We start from the raw sequence: 19,478 nt of genomic DNA on the forward strand, positions 1-19,478 counted from the left end.
GTTTCCGGGGTATGAAATTTTAAAGGGAATATGTAAAATTTTAAAGATTTTCCGGGGAAATAAATTTTAAGGGGAAATAAAAAAAAAACACTCCACCTCACCTCAATCTATCTCCACCTCACCTCACCTCACTCTCTCTCCACCTCACCTCACTCTATCTCCACCTCACCTCACTCTCTCTCCACCTCACCTCACCTCACTCTATGTCCACCTCACCTCACTCTCTCTCTCTACCTCACCTCTTTGTCTTCTCCGATTTGGTCGCCGGCCGGAAAATTTTCCGGCCGGCGACCATTAAAAAAAAAAAAATTTTCACTCTCTCTCTCTTTCTAGAAACTCCGGCGAAGGGGTTTCCCTTCGCCGGAGTCCCGGTCTGTTCTTCAACAGACCGATCTAGCCTGTTGAAGAACATACCAGATCGGGTATGTTGAAGAACAGACCAGTCCGGTCTGTTGAAGACCGGATCTGTTGAAGAATAGAACGGACGGGTCTGTTCTTCAACAGACCGGAACTCCGGCGAAGGGAAACCCCTTCGCCGGAGTTTCTAGAGAGAGAGAGAGAGTGAATTTTTTTTTTTTTTTTTTTTAATAGTCGCCGGCCGGCGACCTAATCGGAGAAGATAGAGGTGAGGTGGAGAGAGTGAGGTGAGGTGGAGAGAGTGAGGTGAGGTGGAGAGAGAGTGAGGTGAGGTGGAGAAGTATTTTGCTTTCCCCCAAATAAAATTGTCAAACAAAATTGACCAATTTTTGACCAAGTCTTCACACCCCGGAAACTTTTTAGCTTTCCCCAAAGCGCTGGCCAAAAAAAAATATCTGAAATTTCTTTTTAAGATTACAATTGTCTAAATGTTAAAAGCAAAATTGTCTGTTTCAAAAAAAAAAAAAAAAAACCCTAGCTTCAAATTGAAAGAAAAAACCATTTATTCAAATTAATTTTTTTCCTTATATACATTTGTGAAGAATCAAGATAATTCTTAAGATTTTTTTCATTTTTTACAAAAAAAAAAAAAAAAATTATCTCTAATCCAAGGCTCAATTTTGTCCTTAAATTATGTGGCAACATTTAATTGTGTCTAAAGAATAAACTCAATATTTGAGATTTCATATTCCCAAAAAAAAAAAATATTTGAGATTTCTTTTTAAGATTACAATTGTCTATATATTAAAAGCAAAATTGTCCATCTAGAAAATGACACTAAAGTATTTTTAAACTTTTAGAGTGTTGTATTGGAGTTGTCTTTTAAATTGAGGATCTTATTAGTGTCATTTCGGAAAGATAATCTCAATTGAGACTAGACATAGGACAATTAATCGACATATAAGTTTTTTAGGGTTTTGTGTACAATGCAAAACTCAATTTGACTCTTAAGATAATGTGACGTCATTTAATTATAAGATGTCTCAATAAGAAACTCAATACTTGAGATTTACATTGAGGATCTCACTTGTCACTCAATATTAAATATAAAATTATCCAAGTAGGAAATGAAATTTAATCAATTTTTAAAGTATTATATTGGAGATGTCTTTTGAGTTGAAGACTTCGGTAATACCACATTGAAAATAAAATCTCAGTTGAGACTTGGCACAAAAAAGATTTAGTGTAATTTATTGTTGGTCAGAGAAGCTTGAATAGTGGTTCATGAGTTCTATAACAGTATATATCTGGGTTTTCAATGTAAGATTTACTAAAAATAATGAGGTCATCAGCAAACAAAAAATGTGTAATGCTAAGACAAGGCTGATTGATCTTGTATCTTGTAAACCTTCCATGAGGTCGTTTGTCGTCAAAGCAACAAAATTGCTGTAGAAATTGGTTATTCGTAGAATTCATAAATGAAAAGTAGTAGAGAGAAAAGAACAAGATCGCAATGAATTAAAGTGAGAGTAAATCCCTCCTATGAAAACCTCCTATAGACCAACTAAAACAAGAATTTCATGAATTTTATGATTATGTATGTGATGATTTAATATTTTGATTACGAACTCATGTTCATTTATTTCGATTATCCTTTCAATCATATTTTCATGTGTCTTGTACTTCACATAGTTAATAGATGAAGCTAAGTGTTATCGATCGTAGCCTAAATTAAAATTTTACGTGTCTTGTCACGAACTTTGCATAGTTAGGCAAAGAGACAACACCTTCAGTGACTCGTGTTTAACCGACTAGGACGTTTGTTTGACTACTTATAATCTCCGGGTATACGTAGTGCTTATAAATATCTATTTTAGGAGTCGAATTTCGACTTTACTTAGACACATTAGATCGGACCACACATAGTCGTAGGTTTATCATCACGAATTATCGGACGACACCTCTCTCACTTGTCTTACTTCGACTCTTTTGATATTTGAAAGACTTTTCTACCTTTATGGGTCGAACCCGGTCTAACCGGGTTTATGACCTGACGCTCGTATACTTGCGGGTGGAGACCTTGTAGGGACACCTTTCAGGTCCTTCACCGTATCTCAATATCCAATATCTTCCTTCACACACCCAAGTCTTTCATCTCAAATTCACTCCCTGGCTGATCTTTTAACATGTGGATGTCCGACATATCCTTGCAAACTATCAGCATGTCATCAACATACATGAGTAGATACACATAAGAACCGTCTAATAGTTTCTTGTGATACACACAAGTACACAACTATCATATTTGCTTCTGTTCATAACCGTTTTTGTCATAAAGGTGTTAAAACACGTATACCACTATCTAGGAGACTGTTTTAATCTATACAAGGATTTCTTCAGCAAACACACATGGTCGTCCTTACAACGAACCTCAAACCCTCTGGTTGACGCATATATATTTGTTCTTCCAACTCACCATGTAAGAATGCAGTCTTAACATCAAGTTTTTTCAATTCTAGATCATATTTAAAGCAAAAATAGAAAGTAACACTCTAATAGAGCTACGTTTAACATGTGAAAATGCCTCATTGAAGTTTATCCCTTCTCGTTGTGTAAACCCCTTAGCCACCAACTGTGTTATGTATCGTGCATCTTCCACTTCCAAGATTCACTCCTTCTTGATAACCCATTTGTTCCTAACAATCTTCTGATCCCGAGGCTTCTTGGCTAATTCTCAAGCCTGTTCTTATTAAGAGATTCAATTTCTTCATTCATGTCGAAGATCATTGCTTCGACTGATAACTCCTTGTAGCTTCTTCAAATGTGCATGGCTCACCCCTATCAATGTTTTCTCCCACAATGTAACCATATCTATGATTTCACACCTTTTCGGTGGTCAAATCTCTCTTCTTTGCTTGTTCCTCGCAAGATTGTAATGAACCTCCTCTTCCGGTTCATCTTCTTCTTTTTGCTCATCTATTTGAGGTATGACCTCTCCCTGAGTGTGTATCTCAAACTCCACTTGTTCCCTATGATGTTCGTGCTCCATTCAGATTGCACAACCACTAATGATGATACATAAAATGGTCACTGGATATTAAAAAAATTCGTATTCATTTTAACATTCATGTTGTAGCAGTATCATAACATAATCTTGCTATGAGGCATGAGGTTGATCCATTCTCATGTTTTAATCAATCATGTTTTTTGTTCTATAAACTAGTTTGAGTATTGATATATGTTCATCATAAGGTCATTAGTTAACACTTAGTTGTCCAAGGGGTGGAGAATGTCGACATAAATTTCAAAATTATGGAGGTTCTAGGTTGGATTTTTAGAAGAGGTGGATTCCATGGTTTATTGAACTTCAATTAATAAGGGGTAATGTAAATAACGTAGTTGGGCTTTAGGTTACAATTGAGTTGGACTTTAAGACCATTTTTGTAAGAGTTTGAATTTGACAGTTATCGTACTTCTCATATCTTTGATGTATCAATGTCATTTTAACTATTACCGTAGATCGTAATCAATTTTTACAAAAAAAAAACCATTAATTTGCTAGTTTCCCATTTTTGTAAAGTTAACCTTTATCCTTATTTTGAAAAATGGAAAGATTTAATTATATAACTTAAATCTTTCATATCAATATTACATGGGAAATTTTAAAAGGCCCTCCCGTTTTTGTTAAAAGGCCTCCCCGCTAAAAGCGCCCCTCATTATAACCAATTTGGTTATAGGGCCCCCTCTACAAAAGAGCACCTCCTTCATCAATATTTGATCTAACGGCAAAGTTAACGCCGTTAGGTCAAACTTAACCCAAGACCGGTGATGTTGACCGCGCCACATCATCATCTTCTCCGGCAGGGTCGCCGGCCGGCCAAACTTCCGGCCGGCGACCTTCAATTTTTTTTTTTTTTTATTCTCTCTCTCCCAAAAAAAAAAAATTTTTTTTTTTAAACTCTCGCTCTCTCTCAACAGATCTAGAGAGAGAGAGAGAGAACAGATCCATTGAAGGTCTGCGAACAGACCTTCAATGGATCTGTTCGCAGACCTTCAATGGACTCTCTCTCTAGATCTGTAGAGAGAGAGAGAGTTTAGAAAAAAAAAAAAGAAAAAAAATTTGTTTTTAGAGAGAGAGAGAGAATAAAAAAAAAAAATTTTGAAGGTCGCCGGCCGGAAGTTTGGCCGGTCGGCGACCCTGCCGGAGAAGATGATGATGTGGCGTGGTCAAATGATGGAGAGAAAATGTGGGTGAAATACACCTTTAAAGGGGGTTTTTTTCACCCATTCAAAGAGGGGGGTCCTTTAACCAAGCTAAGTCAAATGTCTTTTACTAAGTCAACGAAACCATGGGGAGGCCTTTTAACAAAAACGGGGAGGCCTTTTAAAATCTCCCATATTACATAGTATGTGAGATTACCTTTTTCAATTTTGTGTCACCATTGAAGCATTTTTTAAAGTAAGAAATTTCAACAAAAAAAAAAAAGGCAAAGTAAGATATTTAAACATATTCTCCGAGTACAGATAATATTTGTCTATTTTATTGTATTTTACTTTATTTTCTAGTATTTTTCTTTTGACAAAAGGCTTCAAGAGTCTTTAAATTCGTTATACATCATGGAAATACAACGCGAAACGGTCGGCACCACAACTTATCATTTAGACTATCAAAAATCATATACTACTTTTACTTTGTTAATTGCTTATAATTGCATGAAATAATTCGATAGAGTAAAACACCTCTCCTAATACACTGACCTCTTAATTTTGGGAGGAGTGTCCAACTAATTGAGCTGCACTTTTTTTTTTTTTTTGAAAGACTTTTTTTGACAAATTGATTGAGCTGCACTTGATATAAAATTATACCTTGAAAAGAAAGTAAAAAATAATACAAAAACATGTAAAAGTGATTATGGCTTGAAGCCTTGATGTTGAAGTATGAAAAAGGCAGGAGATGGCCCACATGGCACGTTTATATTTAATGGGCCTTTTAAAGATGGGCCTACTGGTTTGAGGCCTGTAATCCCATCGTCCTTGATTCTCCTTGATAGCACCCAAAAAAAAAAACATTTCTAGGGTACATTCCCCTAACATGGTAATTAGTAATTACATAAAGCCACAAACTCAATGTTTACCAAGTGTCACATCAATCTTCCTTCGTTAACAAAAGAAATATTTCATTTTGTTTCTCTGATTCCCCTAAAGAGATTTTAGTATATATTCGTCAATCAGATCTAACACTTTGAAGTATGACTCTGTAACAAAAGAAAAAACCTCTCGCTAAAGGAGTTGAGAGTAAAAGGTTCTTGCTTCTTAAAAAGACTACTAAATGTTACAATGTTAAGAGTACTTTAAACCTCTCATAGAAATCACTCCTCACTTGAGGCAATTTGTTGTGTTGTTTTGTCATTTCTATTTCTTCCTAGGAACAAGTTCGTTTGATATTCACAAGATCAAATACATTTATGTTTTCTCCTACTTGTCCTTTTAAAGTAGATTCAACCGTTTTAACTTTGTTCTTTTTTTCCCTTTAACCCTCTTTATCAAGCAAAGGGAAAGATTAGATTTGGTGAGATATATTTAGATTTCTAACTCTTTAGTTAGCTAGGGTTTAGGCCAAAAATACCAACCAAAATTACTTTATCTTGTATTCACTTCTACTCAAGAGTCAATACCCTTCTCTGTTACAATTTGTTCCCAAAAGGCAATTCCCAAATACTGTTGTAAGTGAAAGAAAAGGAAAATGCTATACAAACTCCTAAAGCTACAACTCTTAGTGGGACACCTTCTATCTAACACAATCAACACTATCTTGAGACTAAAAAACACTTGTAAATGGTGGATCTTGCCTCTATTGAATTCAGAATTGTGAATTTAGTGTGTTTTCTTAGGTACCCGCGTATAGGAGAGTGCTCTAATACAACTTGGAATTGGTTCTCGCGTATAGGAGAGTGCTCTAATACAACTTGGAATTGGTTCTCGCTCAATCTGACATCGATCTCAACCAGTGAATCCCCCTTTAAAATTGGGTATCCAGGACCTTCAGGCCCAATTATTATTGACTCCGTCCAAGCCCAATCTATATCAATCAGCGAAAGCACTTTAAGTGGATTTTCATTTTAAACAATCTCAAACATCCAAACTGTCTCAACTATCACAAACACAGAAGACTCGAAATGCGAAAATACGAAGGTTTCAAGTGGAGATGTACTAGAAACATATCTTTCACTTCATAAAGGTCTCTACTTCAGATTACCCAAGTTCATTTAGCCCCCATAGACTATATAAGCAGGTTTTGATCTCATAGGCATCCCTCACTCTGCTTCACCCACATCTTCTTTTCATGGTTGAAATTTGAAATCCTGTAACAAGAATATCAATTCCTCTCTACTCAACTACGCTTCTTTGAACTTTACCTTGTGTATCAGATTCATATAAGCTAACTAGAAAGAAGTTCGTGTTGCATTGATCGATTGTTTAATTACTCACATTTGTTCATGAAGTAGCTATCTGCAGAAAAACACAAAATAAAGACAGAAATAGAAAAAAATATTCTACCTTCGATATTTTGACGCTTGGTCTGAATCTTCTGTTGCACTGATCATGAAGATCAAGCTTAACCTTATAATCCTGGTAAGATTGCTCTCAGGCTCAAGTGAACAGTTTGGAGATTTTGTGTTATCTTGAGAGAACTTAGTAGACCAGCAGGTTATATGTTGGTGTGCGGATCTTCAAATGAAGCCATTCCGAGGCTTTTACATGTATTTTTTCGAGCCTTACTCGTTCAATAGATTAGGTTAACCGATCAAGAGATAGCAACATAAGTGAAAAGATCACAGAAATAAGGGTTTCAAGTTTCAACGAAGCCAGAATTGCGCAAGATGAATAATATAAGTGCAAATAATATTATGCATTCTCTAGCTTGAAGACAGTGTTTTTTTCATGTTTTCCCAAACTTCAAGACCTCTAGGGTGACTTTTTACATACTGTTTTATAAACATCTTATCGGAACATGCAAGAATAGTACTCAAAGCCAACTCGGAAGTAATTTTTCCTTCATCCTTGAGCCAATGACACATCGAAAACCTAAGTTTAACCCTTTCTCTTGTATATGAAATAAATGCCGGAAATTTAACTAAAGAAGAGATCGGATATTGGAGTTCGTTTACAAGAAAATCAATTTTTTCTTGGATCGCATCTTTTGATAGGTTGAGAACATGTGGAGCCCCTTTAATCATCTTAGAAACAACTTCGGGTTCCAGACCGGACTTCACGAAACAATCAAATCTCTCCTGAAGTTCTCCTCCTTTTCCTCGGAAAACTTTAATCGCCTTTTTCAACTCATCAGAATCCTGCTCAAAACCCAAGTTTATCAAGAACTCGGTTTTCTGCATCAGTGATCTCTCGTCCTCTCCTGTGTCCGGCAATGGCTTGATAGCAGATCCAAGAGCCCAATTTTTTAACTGATTAGGATCATCCTTTATAATTGCACAGAGGCGTTTCTTCCCAGTATTTAGTCCACTGAGGACACTCTTGGGTTTCTTCAAGAAACATGAACCTAACAAGAGTGGGTTTTCGCGTAAAATTATCCTAATGTCATCAACTTCCATGTCGATCCAAAGAAGAAACAGCAAGCTCTGTCTGAAATTCTTCACGAACGCCTCGATTTTGACTCGAGGAATTTGCAGAAACAGCGAGGAGATTTCGCTAATGTTAGATCCCAATTTCAACAACAACCCGATAAGCAAAAATACTTTTGAATCTGAAGCATCCAGCAGAAGCCCTGGGTGCTTTTTTATCAAGCTTTTCAATTCCTCCTTATTATAATCCATTGTCTCAAAGAAGTAGATATTTGCAAGAATTTGTCTCCAGCAACAAGAATTATTATCACTCAGACACTCTGATATCCAATCATCATCTAAACCTAAGTTCCTCAACTCCTCTAAAACTTGGGAAAAGTTCTCATTAAGATCCCCAACCAAAAGAGAAGGAGATGAAATTACAAATTTAATAACCTTAGATCGACTAAGGCCTAGTTCTTCATAAGCTCGAAGCTTCGAAATCAAAACCCCATAATCATACTTGAAAATTTGAGTTGATTCCTTGTAAATCTTTCCAACTTTAGAACGATCAAACCCGTAATTACATAAAACCTGATAGTTCTCAAGTAACATATCATCATCGATAAGAAACATCAAATGCTTAGGAAGTAATGTGGAGAACTCTGAAGGTTGTAAACCTAAGCTCTCCAAAAAGGGTTCAAATTCATTAATGGGGTGATAACGAAAGAACCTCGCCAATGATTTCCCTGTTTCTTCTTCGTTTTTTACCTTCTTCATAAGTTTTTCTAAAAATTTTGGTGAATTTTGACTAATGTATTCTGCTTCAGTATATGGGATAGTTCTGGTAACATGTAAGTACTCCATTAGAGATTCTTGAGCCTCCCGAACTCTTCGAGAAATTCGAGTTACTATTTGACTATCAAGGGTAGAGTTTTCCTCTGTATTGACACTTCTTTCAGCTCTACTACTATAATAGGATGAGACTCTAAAGCTATGAAATGATCCATTACCAAGACAAATTAGGGTTTTTGATGATCTATGATACTTTTTGAGACAATTTGAAAAAACCCATTTAGGGGAAGAGGGTTTCTTAAGTTTCTGTAAATGGGTTACTGTTTTACAATGAAGGGATGAAATTCCTTCTGTAATATGAGGGTTTTCAGTGGTCATTGCTCTAGTACTGTATAAAGTTGAGGTCTTGAAATTATGAAGATCACCAGAAATTGTTGAAATAAATTGATTTTCTGGAGAATATGAGAAAGGCCATATGAGATTAGATGGTAATCTGAGTTTCTTTAACTGGGTCATGATTAGAGTTGCAGAATAGAGACGATAATAGAGAGAGAGAGAGATTCAAAAGATCCAATCTGTTCTATAACAAATAATGAGAAGAAAATAATTAATAACCTTTTCTCGATTTGAATTTCAGTGCCTTACCTTCAATTCCGATGATTCCAGTTCTGAACCCTAGTTTTACAACTCGAGAGAGCGGAATGAGATTATTTGAGCAGCCATTAGAGGAGCTTCGGTTTTGCCCCCAAAAAGGATTTTGGAGATTAAGGGTATTCTAGTAATATGATTTTAGATGCCAAAACTTCAATTTTGGGCCCGACTTGTGACCAAAAATCAAATATGGCTCCATATGTGGCCAGAGCCAATTTTAACCCCCAACTTAACAAAATTAGGGTTAAATTTTTCATTTGGACACATACTAGCCAAATGAACCAATTGCAAACTTGCAAAACAAATATAAGATAAAAAATACTCGAGTTAATCACTAATTGGGGGTCGAACATCGAATTAGCCCATTGTTATGCCTCGGGCTGAGTACCTGACTTGCACATAGGGGTGGCAATTTAGTCTAAATCGGTGGCTTTTCGTCCAAACCCGCCCCTAATGAACCGGGTTCTACCACCCCGTTTATTAAACGGAGCGGGGATGGTATGAAGATAAAAATAATTGCCGGATTGGGGGCGGGTTTGAGATTTTGCAATAAAACCCGCCCCACCCCGATTAAGTATGTATATAATACGTTTCTAAAAGTTTTTATCTTATATTATCGATTTAACTATTTTATATCGTATAATTAGTTGTAGTCTTTATAGTTGATAAAATTATACCCCTACAAAATTTTGTTTTTATTATTTTGATTAAAATAACTTATTTGAAATTAAAATACTCCGGTTAAACGGGGCGGGTCGGTAATGGTTAAGAAACTTCTAATCCGGGTGGGTATGGTAATTAAATACCCACCCCGATTAACTATTGGGACGGGTATGAGAAAACCCGTTTACTAACAGGGCAGACTTGGGAAAGAGGTAACTCGTCTCGTGGACATCCCTACTTGCACACCTAACATTTCTGATTAGCACTTCAAATGATATCTTACACTTTGCTGTCATCTATTTATGCAATCAAATAAAAATCAATCTATCATTCGTTTCAACTCCCGTTTGTGAACTAGTTTTTAGTTGGCTTTCTATTTTCTGTACATCCGAGTTTATTTCGGCTTCTGCTTGAAGAGTTTGCACTTCAGCTAGCAATATAATCGAAAGGTTAAGTCTATGAAGCATGAAAATACCGTTATATCAATGTAAAGCAAATAGGGAGATGCTAGAGAGCCCAAATTTTTTGGGCATTTTAGTGCCCAGCTGATGTGGAATCACTAAAAGACAAGGTTTTTTCAAAGTTTGACTACGGTGGGGACCGTTTTTATTTCTAAATAAGGAAATATGTCACCCTCTAAGTACCAATTTCTAAGTCACTTTATCATTTCCCAAGCAAATAAGTATTTATGTATTCTTCAAGTTAGATATGAAATCTCACTCAAGATTTAAGTCAACTCGTCAACTCGTCAACTCGAATCAAATTTCATGAAATGTATTTTTCTTTAACTCGTAATGCGTGTCTTGCCTGAATAGCTGATTTGAGTTGATTTTTGGTGCATTTGAATTGAATGTGACAAGCCCCATTCTAACCATAAGAGAAAACCAAACACCACTCGTGTAAAAATAAGGGGGCATAGTATAATAGATAGAGAAATTATGGGTGCAAATCAGAAACACCGGGGAGGCGAATATCACTTCCATTTCCATAGCAATTAGTCTAAAATACCCAAAATCTCAGTTTTTAGGGTTTATCAGAGGTCCAACCTTTTTTTCCGTAACTGGGTAGGTAAAAGAGAATCCGCATTATACTCCAGAGAAGCTAATCGGATGCTTATAGTAAGGACGGTGAATCTAATGAATGTGTGTTCAAAGTGAAATTGAATGAGGATTAATTTGATCAATGTCGGATAATCAATTAGGAATTCTATTCTTTCGTCTATTAGTATAGTTCAATCCGTTTAAAATGGAGATTCATCAGGAGAGGTGAATTCAAACTAACCCAGATCGAGAATTTGCTTTTTTTCATTGAGGATCTATTTGGGTAAGTTATATAATACATTTTGGTGTTCATTCTTGCTTTCAACTTGTCATGGTACTTCGTAAAATCATCAAAATAATTCCTAGAGGAATCGAAATGTATTTGCATCTTAATCTTCTTTCTGTTTCTCCTATTAGTTCTGAGAAACCATTAAGATATTTCAATTTGATAAGAAGACAATCTTTTTATAGTAGTAGACCTTGTTATATTTCAAAAACAACAATTTCAATGTCAAATACATCAACTAGTTGTTCAATTACTACCCGAGTATCTCGAACTGCTCGAAACGAAGCTCAAGATGTACTATTTGATTACCTTCATTGTACTAGGAACTTACCATTTACTGATGCTGAACACATTAGTAAGAATTCTCCTGCTTTTCTTCAAAATCTTTTATCCAAGGTTGATAATGATCAAGAAATAACTAGATCGTTAACGAAATTTCTTCGTTATAATCCTATTAATGAGTTTGAACCGTTCTTCGAGAGTTTGGGTTTATCAACGTCTGAGCTTTCGTCACTTCTTCCGCGTGATTTGATGTTTTTAAGTGATGATGATATCTTGCTTGAGAATTATCATGTTCTTTGCAATTATGGGATTCCTCGTAGTAAAATCGGGAAAATGTACAAGGAAGAGGTAGAGATCTTTAGATATGATTATGGGGTATTAGCTTCGAAATTGAGAGCTTATGAGAACTTGGGTCTTAGTAAACCTACTGTTATTGCTTTGGTCACTTGCTGCCCCACACTTTTGGTTGGTGGCGTTAATCGAGAATTTGTTAAAGTACTTGAGATGTTGAATAGTTTAGGGATTGAATATAATTGGATAAGAGGATATTTATCAGATGAAAACACATATAATTGGAGTAGGATGTTTGATATGATGGTTTTTCTTGAAGAAATGGGTTGTAGTAAGAAGGAAATGGGAAGATTATTTGACTCACATCCTGGGTTTTTGTTTGAAGATTCTGGGAAGAAGATGTATATCTTGGTAGCTTTATTACTAAAAATAGGTATGTCAAGCAAAAATATTTTGTCTTTCTTCATACAACATCCTCGAATCTTAGCGGGAAATTTTGCGAAAAATTTATGGGCGGCTTTGCATTTCCTGACCGAGATTAAGATGGAAACTGAAGATATTGCTAAGATTATTCAAAACTATACACATGTTCTTGGTTATTCTTATTTGAAGAAGAAACCAAGGACGGTTTTATCTCAGCTGAAAGTAGGACCTGAGAGACTGTGTGAGATTATAAAGGAAGACCCTCACAAATTGGTAGATTTGGCTTCACTATCAAAGGTTACTTCTCTAAAAAAGCAGCCAAATGACGAAGGCGGGTATCTTCTGGAGAAAACAACATTCTTGTTGAGTATAGGGTATGTTGAAAATTCAGATGATTTGGTGAAAGCTCTGAAGCAGTTTCGTGGTCGAGGGGATCAGTTGCAGGAGAGATTCGACTGCTTAGTAAATGCAGGATTAGACTGCCATGATGTCTCGAACATGATCAAAATTTCACCTCCAGTGCTAAACCAGACTAAGGATGTTCTTGAAATGAAAATCAAGTATCTTGTGAACCACTTGGGTTACCCTTTACAATCTCTGGTAGTATTTCCTACATATTTGTGTTATGATATAGAGAGAATTAATCTTAGGTTCTCAATGTATGTTTGGCTGAGAGAGAAAGGTGTAGCAAGACCTATGTTGGCCTTGAGTACAATTCTTGCGTGTTCAGATGCACGATTTGTAAAATATCTTGTAAATCTCCATCCAGAAGGACCAGCTGTTTGGGAAAGATTAAAGGAATCGTCATGTGCAAGCTAAGCTTTCAACATTGTTATTTATATTCAAAGAAAATTCTTGTCGGTATATACAGTTAATTTTTTATATTTTATGTTACTTTGCTTAGCTATTTAGCTATTTTTAGAATGCTATGTTGAGTACTCGGATATCATGCTAAACACTGACATACTCTTTTACGGAAGAGGAACTCAGAGTCACCTAAGTGGGTAAACTCTTAAGGGTTTTTTCATGGGCATCTTGTGTGATCTTGGGCATAATCTTGTTAGGGCTTTAAAAAGTTACTTAAGGTTAACCTGTTTTGTCATGTAACAATGATGATTGACAGTAAATCTGTAAGTAATAATAAATGACTTATAGCTAGATGAGAAATGTAAATCTGTAATTTCACGTCCACATTTAGACAATCTTCATTCTCGTGTCTGACACCTTGTACGGGTGTCTATGTTACATAGAAGTAACTAAGATGAGAAAATATGTTTGTTAACAAAAGAAAAAGATGAGAAAATATGTTATTGTTTATGTCCCAATTTAAGCCTTTCCCGTTCCCGTGTTCCCCCTTATATCGATGTCCACGTTAGAAGTAGTGTATGAGAACCACGTCTTTTCTTGGTATGTTACAGAAATCTTTGCCAAGCTCCATGAGTTTGCTGGAATCTGTGCTGGTTATTTTTTCAACTCATTTATTTAATCTAAGCATCAAGTAAAGTGAAACAGTGATTATTCTAGTATCCAGACTGGAAGTCCGACAAGTCATTTGACAACTAGGACTGCCCTGTCGTAGAACCGTTTTCTTGCTTACAGAGAAAGGACTGTGATGTGAAGATGGATTAAAATGATGATTGGTATGGGTGGCCCTGCATATCCGATCCAGATGGCCCTCTGTCATATTTGGACATTGTGAAGTTGGATACAAATGATTGCAGTATCGCACAACCATTAAGGAAGTGGTTTTAGTTCATAAGCTTCTGCGCGCTGTTGATCAATGACCTGGAAGTAAGAAGCTTCTCCTGGTATGGTATGTGGATCAACTTTCATGTATTAACATATTTTGGGTCAGTGGTTGGGGTAACAACTTTGTTTTGCATGCAGTTGTGCTTTTGGGATTGATATGTCTTCTAAACCAGCTGAATCTCAGATTTGGTAGATATACCTTGCTGGGTTAGAGAAGTAAGAAATCAGAAGTTTGAATAAGTTTCATGGTAATTACTGTATATATGAGCTTAGAAGGTCGAGTCTAGCCAGAGTTATCTGGAATGCTGATCTCGCTTACTTGGTACGTGTACCTGTACGCAGCTAGCTACCATGTCCAATAAGTAGTATGCTGGGAGGGGGTAATACCTATTTGATACGCAATTTAAGGTTATACCTTTTGGATTATATCCGTTGAGGCGTTGACCATATATATTTCACTTATTCTCGGACATCTGAAAGAAGGTAAAACCAGAATATGCAAGACAACACTTCAAATTTTGATTCAGATGGTTAGAACTAATAGTCCATCTTTAACACAAGGCAATCTCAATGTTTCCTCTCGTCAACAGAAATTTCATACACCCTAAGTATTGTTAGCTACTTTGCAGGTCATGGGTTTAGTTATAGCTGTTTACTTCCACCGAGGGACTATCATCATAATGAAACGGCGGAGAGTTTGTGTAGAATACTGCTTCCTTGGACTCGGTAATGCTTCAGAAAGTGCCCAGATAGTCGGGCAATGTGCCCGTCACGTTGATCAGCTCTCTGAAGTTCTGAATTTGAACAGGAGGGTAAAACGAAATTGTATTTGTATCAGGATTTAAGAAGAACTCATTGAATATCTAATGGATATTTCGGATGCAAGGGAACTTAGTTTATCTGAAAAGGTTATTTGCTTGCAGATTGTCTCAGTTATCCTTGTGTTCTTTGTTTGAATAATATACTTGCACCTTCTGGTGTCAAAATAAGAAAAGCCTGGATTTTCTAGTTTTGGGTAATATATGTACTAACTTGCGTTTGGTCATCAGTTCATCACAGATATTATTGAAGTCGAAGATGTCTCATCTCTAAGGATGATCAATGTTATAGGCTGACATCGAAGCATTGGGGAAGCATTGGAGCCTGAGCTATTGGTGCAGTCTCAAGCTTAGTTAGTGTTTAGCTCTTTCGAGCGAGTTCGTGGCATATGCAAGTAGGTTTGGCCCTGGACGGCAAAAGCAGGCAAAATTCAGTAGGTACTAGGGCTTAAGCGGTCACACTCTTGGTTTCTTCAATTTCATCCCAAGAACTTCTGCCATTCTCTTCATTTGCTCAGTTGTCTTAAAAGTTAACAAGCTGAGAAGCAAAGCACAATACAGGCTAGATGTTATCAATGGTTTGATATACCCTAGTTTCTCATTTATCTTTCTACAAGGTTCTTACTTCAGAAGAGAATAATTATGCAAATTGAGCTGGAGTTCATCAAAGATATCCAATGAAGTATATATCCCACAAGAAGCGGAGGCGAAATTATACATTAAAGATGTCATGAAGTACAAACTATACTGAGACTTGAACTCACAACCTCCTCGACGAGGATATCATATCACTGGACCAACAGCATGATTGATGAATACTGTTATATACTGGTTGAGCTTTTCAGTAAGAACACTTGTGTGAGATTTTTTTCTGCAGCTTTCTCTCTGTTTATTGTGTATTTGGAGATCAAATTTTTGTGAGTATATGAATGATGAATCTAACTGATTTTGGAATGAAATTGGGTATTTGATTCATCTCCTACGCGAAAAACCTGAACGTCGTCGAGAATACTGATTTTCTCTTCTTCAGGAAACACGAAATCTAGGTTTTGTCCATCAAACAGAGTTTTATTCTTTTTATGTTGTTCATCAAACATCTTCCGTAATTGTTTCCCTTGTTCTTCTATCCTCAACTGAAGGTTTCTCTGTATCTGATTCACAGAAGAAAATACCATAATGCATCAAGAACAAGTCCTAGAACTAAATCTATTATGAATGAGTGAAAATGTGTTTATACCTCTAACTGCTCATGCAGACGCCTCTGAACGTCGAGTTGCAATTTCAACGCTTCCGTGATCTCAATGCCACTGTCATAGCTCCACGAGTGTTAGCGAAAATTCAACGTATTAAGGAAGAAAAATTATTTGTATTTGAGATAGATAAGCTTACGTTTTAGGGTCAAACGATGGTAGCTCACTACCAGAAGCTTTCCTTTCTGATTTTCCTGCAACAAAAATGATTTCCATGAGAACTCTTTCGAGCATTAAAACTCGTATATCGGCATAGCCAATGATTTTTTTTTTTTGGAAGTCGACTACGATCTACGTATGTCGTTACATTTGGCATTGATACATCAAAGATGTGATACGCTCAATAACTGCCCACTCAAACTGAAACAAGAACCGGGCCTATAGCCCAACATGACAATGGCCTAAAGCCCAACTACATTATTTACACCCCTAATAATCCCAAATCAAATAACCAAAGATTCCACCTTCTCTCGGAGAGAACCTGAGACCTCCAGGGATTTCTGGAGTTTATGTCAACACCTTGGAACCACTTGGGCTACCAACTGTTGACGCATAGCCAATGATTTATGACTCTAATAACTCAGGCAGTCGGATGTAGTTTCTTTAACACCATATACATTAGCAAAATCCAACATATGCTCAAGGACTCTACCCTAACTCGGCTCATGTAAACCTGACCTAACTCGCTCGTACTATTCCAAGTATTGGGGTTTTATGATTGGGCACTATCTCTCTTCAACCCTTTGAGCGAAATGCGACAAAAGGAAGGAAAATCCATGGACCGACCCCGACCCCGTCGTCTCCACCCCGTAGGAACTACGAGATCACCCCAAGGACGCCTTCGGCATCCAGGAAAACGTGTAATTCGATAACTACAAGGGTAGGTTTTGCTGATACCCGTGCAGTAGTAGCGACAGAGAAACAAAGAAAGGGACTACTGCATCTTTAAGCGAACATATTGAACTTCGACGACCCCACATAAACCCAATAAATCACATATAAATTTTAAAGTTGCTTGTGAAATTCTCGGAAAAAATGCCACTAGGTGAAGTCTAATGTCTTTTGGTAAAAATATTCTTGAAGATAAAAATTCATGAGATCTAGTCTACTTTCTTTATGGATGAGTCAGATACAGAGCTTTTTCCATATTATGCTTAGACTTGGGGACCATTTTTTGATTCATTTTCTTTTGATAATAGCAAAACATAAATGACATGAAATCTAGGCTAGTCTAAGGTAGTAAAACATGTAATTAACTTGATCTTGTTTTCGAGTCTACTTCATCAATTTAATTGTGATTAGTAAACAAAAACCATAGACTAATAATGGCTTGTCGTAAGCTTGGATACGAAAATAAACAAATTTACCTTCTGTAGTTAAAGGCATGTACTTGGCAGTTCGATATTTCTGCAAGTCATACGAATAAGATATCAAAAAATATAGTTTTAGCGAAGATTAAGACATCGGACGTCGTCATAAGTTATACAAACCTGCAAATGACTTTTCACATGGAAAATGGTCAACCCCTCTGTCTGCATCAATTTCAGGATTCCTTTCGGAGTTGCTTCTGCATTCAGAGTTCGAAAAATCAAGTAAAATATGGAGAAGTAATAGATATTTAAGCTTAACCGTAAAGGCGGACATATGTAGTTTATAACTCACTTTCAGCACCACCGAGTTGATTCACACATTCAACAAATCTATCATGAAGATCTTGAGTCCAACGAATACGTGTTTTATTAGAAGTCGGAATACCAATTCCAACAGGGCTACTACCAGAAGTACCTGAATAACACCCGTTCGATAGATTCCATGATTGTTTTTCTTGATGAATATAGAAGTTTTCTTCTCCAAGTGATGAGTTGAATGAAGTACAACCAACCTAAAAGAAAACTGTAGTCAAAAGTATAAACTTTAAACAAAAGATTTTAGGTTGATTTAAATAAGAAACTTACTTTCGAACTCTGGTCTTTGTCAAATAGAATTACGCGCTTCTTTTCGTTTAAATTGGCCTCAAGACCCAAAGACACATCTTGAAGAAGAGGAAAGAACTCACTTCTTGGTAGAAGGTAGGAATTTTCGCCTTTTTCGAGTGGTTTAGGATTATGATTGGTGCATAAAGGGCGCTTCACGATAGATTGTAAGGTATCAACATCGTCTTCCTTTGCTAAATTACTTATTGCGAATTGTTCGTCTGAAGATTGATTTGATGAGATATCTAGATCATAATTCTTGGGGAATTGAGATAATATAGGAACAGAACCATGATTATATTCATATTGAGGAAAGCCCACGGAACCTTCGTTCGTATGCACCATAGAAGATATTGACTCAAAGCAACTCGAAATAGTATTATTTGGTGAGGTAATAGGACTAGAATTTTGGCCAATTGGGAGTTGAAATCTTTTCTGTGAGATTGGTAAAGGAGAGCGAAAACAAACACCCATCTCCCAAGAATCTTGAGACCCAAATCTCTCTAATGGGTTATTTGGTGAATCGAAAGAGTAATCTATTGACGACCCATCGTTCTGTTTTTGGTTCTTGATCTTCTTAGTGTTCATTTACAGCCACTCAAAACTGCTAATATATTTGTTCAACTTTGAAACAAGAACAAGAATGATAACTCAAATGAACTTTGTTATACCAAGAAGATAGACAAACTTGAATTCAAATCAAACAATAGGAGAGGTGAATAGAACCTAAATTTAAAGATATAGTCATGGAAATTATGCCAATCTCTTTCTATCTCTCAAACATATTCTATTAAACTTCATATTGAAGATATGAATATAAATGTTAAATCTTATGCAAAACCTTTTGGTTATTCTTAAGATAAATAATAAGAAAAATGGTATTTTGATACACCAAAAGCTTTAGAAATTTTGAAAAATGTCAATGGCAAATGGGAGATTGTGATCTTATTTAACCAAATAAACAAATGAGTAGACATTTTACTTTTAAGGAGTTGAAAAATACAAGAGGTTTGACTTTACCCCTATTGGATAATCCGAACTAAAAGAAGTAACTTACTGTTCGTTATAATAAAATAACAAAAATACCTGATTTTTTTTTCGTATAATTATATTATTGTTTTTATACAATTTTATGGACAATTTATTGAAACTAAATTAACATAATTACGACTCAAAATAAGATACTTTTTTTAGTTTGAATTACGAGAGAATAGTTAAGTCAAAAGGTTCAATGTAAGATAGTAGAAAAAATGATTCCTTTTTCGGAACTTTAGAGAAATTCTAAAAGTTAAGACCTTTATTATTTTGGAAAATTGGACTGGTTAGTGGTTACCACGAGCA

The 19,478-nt window shown here is 36.0% G+C and overlaps 3 protein-coding genes across 4 annotated transcripts; 1 reads left to right on the forward strand and 2 right to left on the reverse strand.

Moving 5' to 3' along the window:
- Positions 1-6,439: 6,439 nt before the first annotated feature.
- LOC147545690 (transcription termination factor MTEF18, mitochondrial-like) lies at positions 6,440-9,457 on the reverse strand. Its single transcript, XM_086637391.1, has one exon. It carries the CDS (start codon positions 9,225-9,227, stop codon positions 7,275-7,277), a length of 1,953 nt encoding a protein of 650 aa, XP_086493517.1. The 5' UTR covers positions 9,228-9,457; the 3' UTR covers positions 6,440-7,274.
- Positions 9,458-11,396: 1,939 nt separating this feature from the next.
- Positions 11,397-13,211, forward strand: LOC147545691 (transcription termination factor MTEF18, mitochondrial-like). The gene has a single exon (XM_086637344.1). It carries the CDS (start codon positions 11,397-11,399, stop codon positions 13,164-13,166), a length of 1,770 nt encoding a protein of 589 aa, XP_086493470.1. The 3' UTR covers positions 13,167-13,211.
- Positions 13,212-15,538: 2,327 nt separating this feature from the next.
- Positions 15,539-19,061, reverse strand: LOC147545692 (protein PHOSPHATE STARVATION RESPONSE 3-like). Of its 2 annotated transcripts, none has more exons than XM_086637345.1 (7): positions 18,120-19,061; positions 17,827-18,046; positions 17,655-17,731; positions 17,532-17,571; positions 16,304-16,358; positions 16,152-16,221; positions 15,539-16,065 (listed from the first exon to the last, which is right to left on the reverse strand). In XM_086637345.1, exons 1-7 carry the CDS (start codon positions 18,723-18,725, stop codon positions 15,853-15,855), a joined length of 1,281 nt encoding a protein of 426 aa, XP_086493471.1. In that variant the 5' UTR covers positions 18,726-19,061; the 3' UTR covers positions 15,539-15,852. The 2 variants fall into 2 exon arrangements, with proteins under 2 accessions (XP_086493471.1, XP_086493472.1); XM_086637346.1 differs by having other exon boundaries at positions 18,153-18,869.
- Between the last annotated feature and the right edge of the window lie 417 nt (positions 19,062-19,478).

Source organism: Eschscholzia californica, unplaced genomic scaffold, assembly GCF_041429995.1.
Source record: "Eschscholzia californica isolate CP2 unplaced genomic scaffold, dmEscCali1.0.p SCAF_4, whole genome shotgun sequence".
Taxonomy (NCBI): Eukaryota; Viridiplantae; Streptophyta; class Magnoliopsida; order Ranunculales; family Papaveraceae; genus Eschscholzia; species Eschscholzia californica.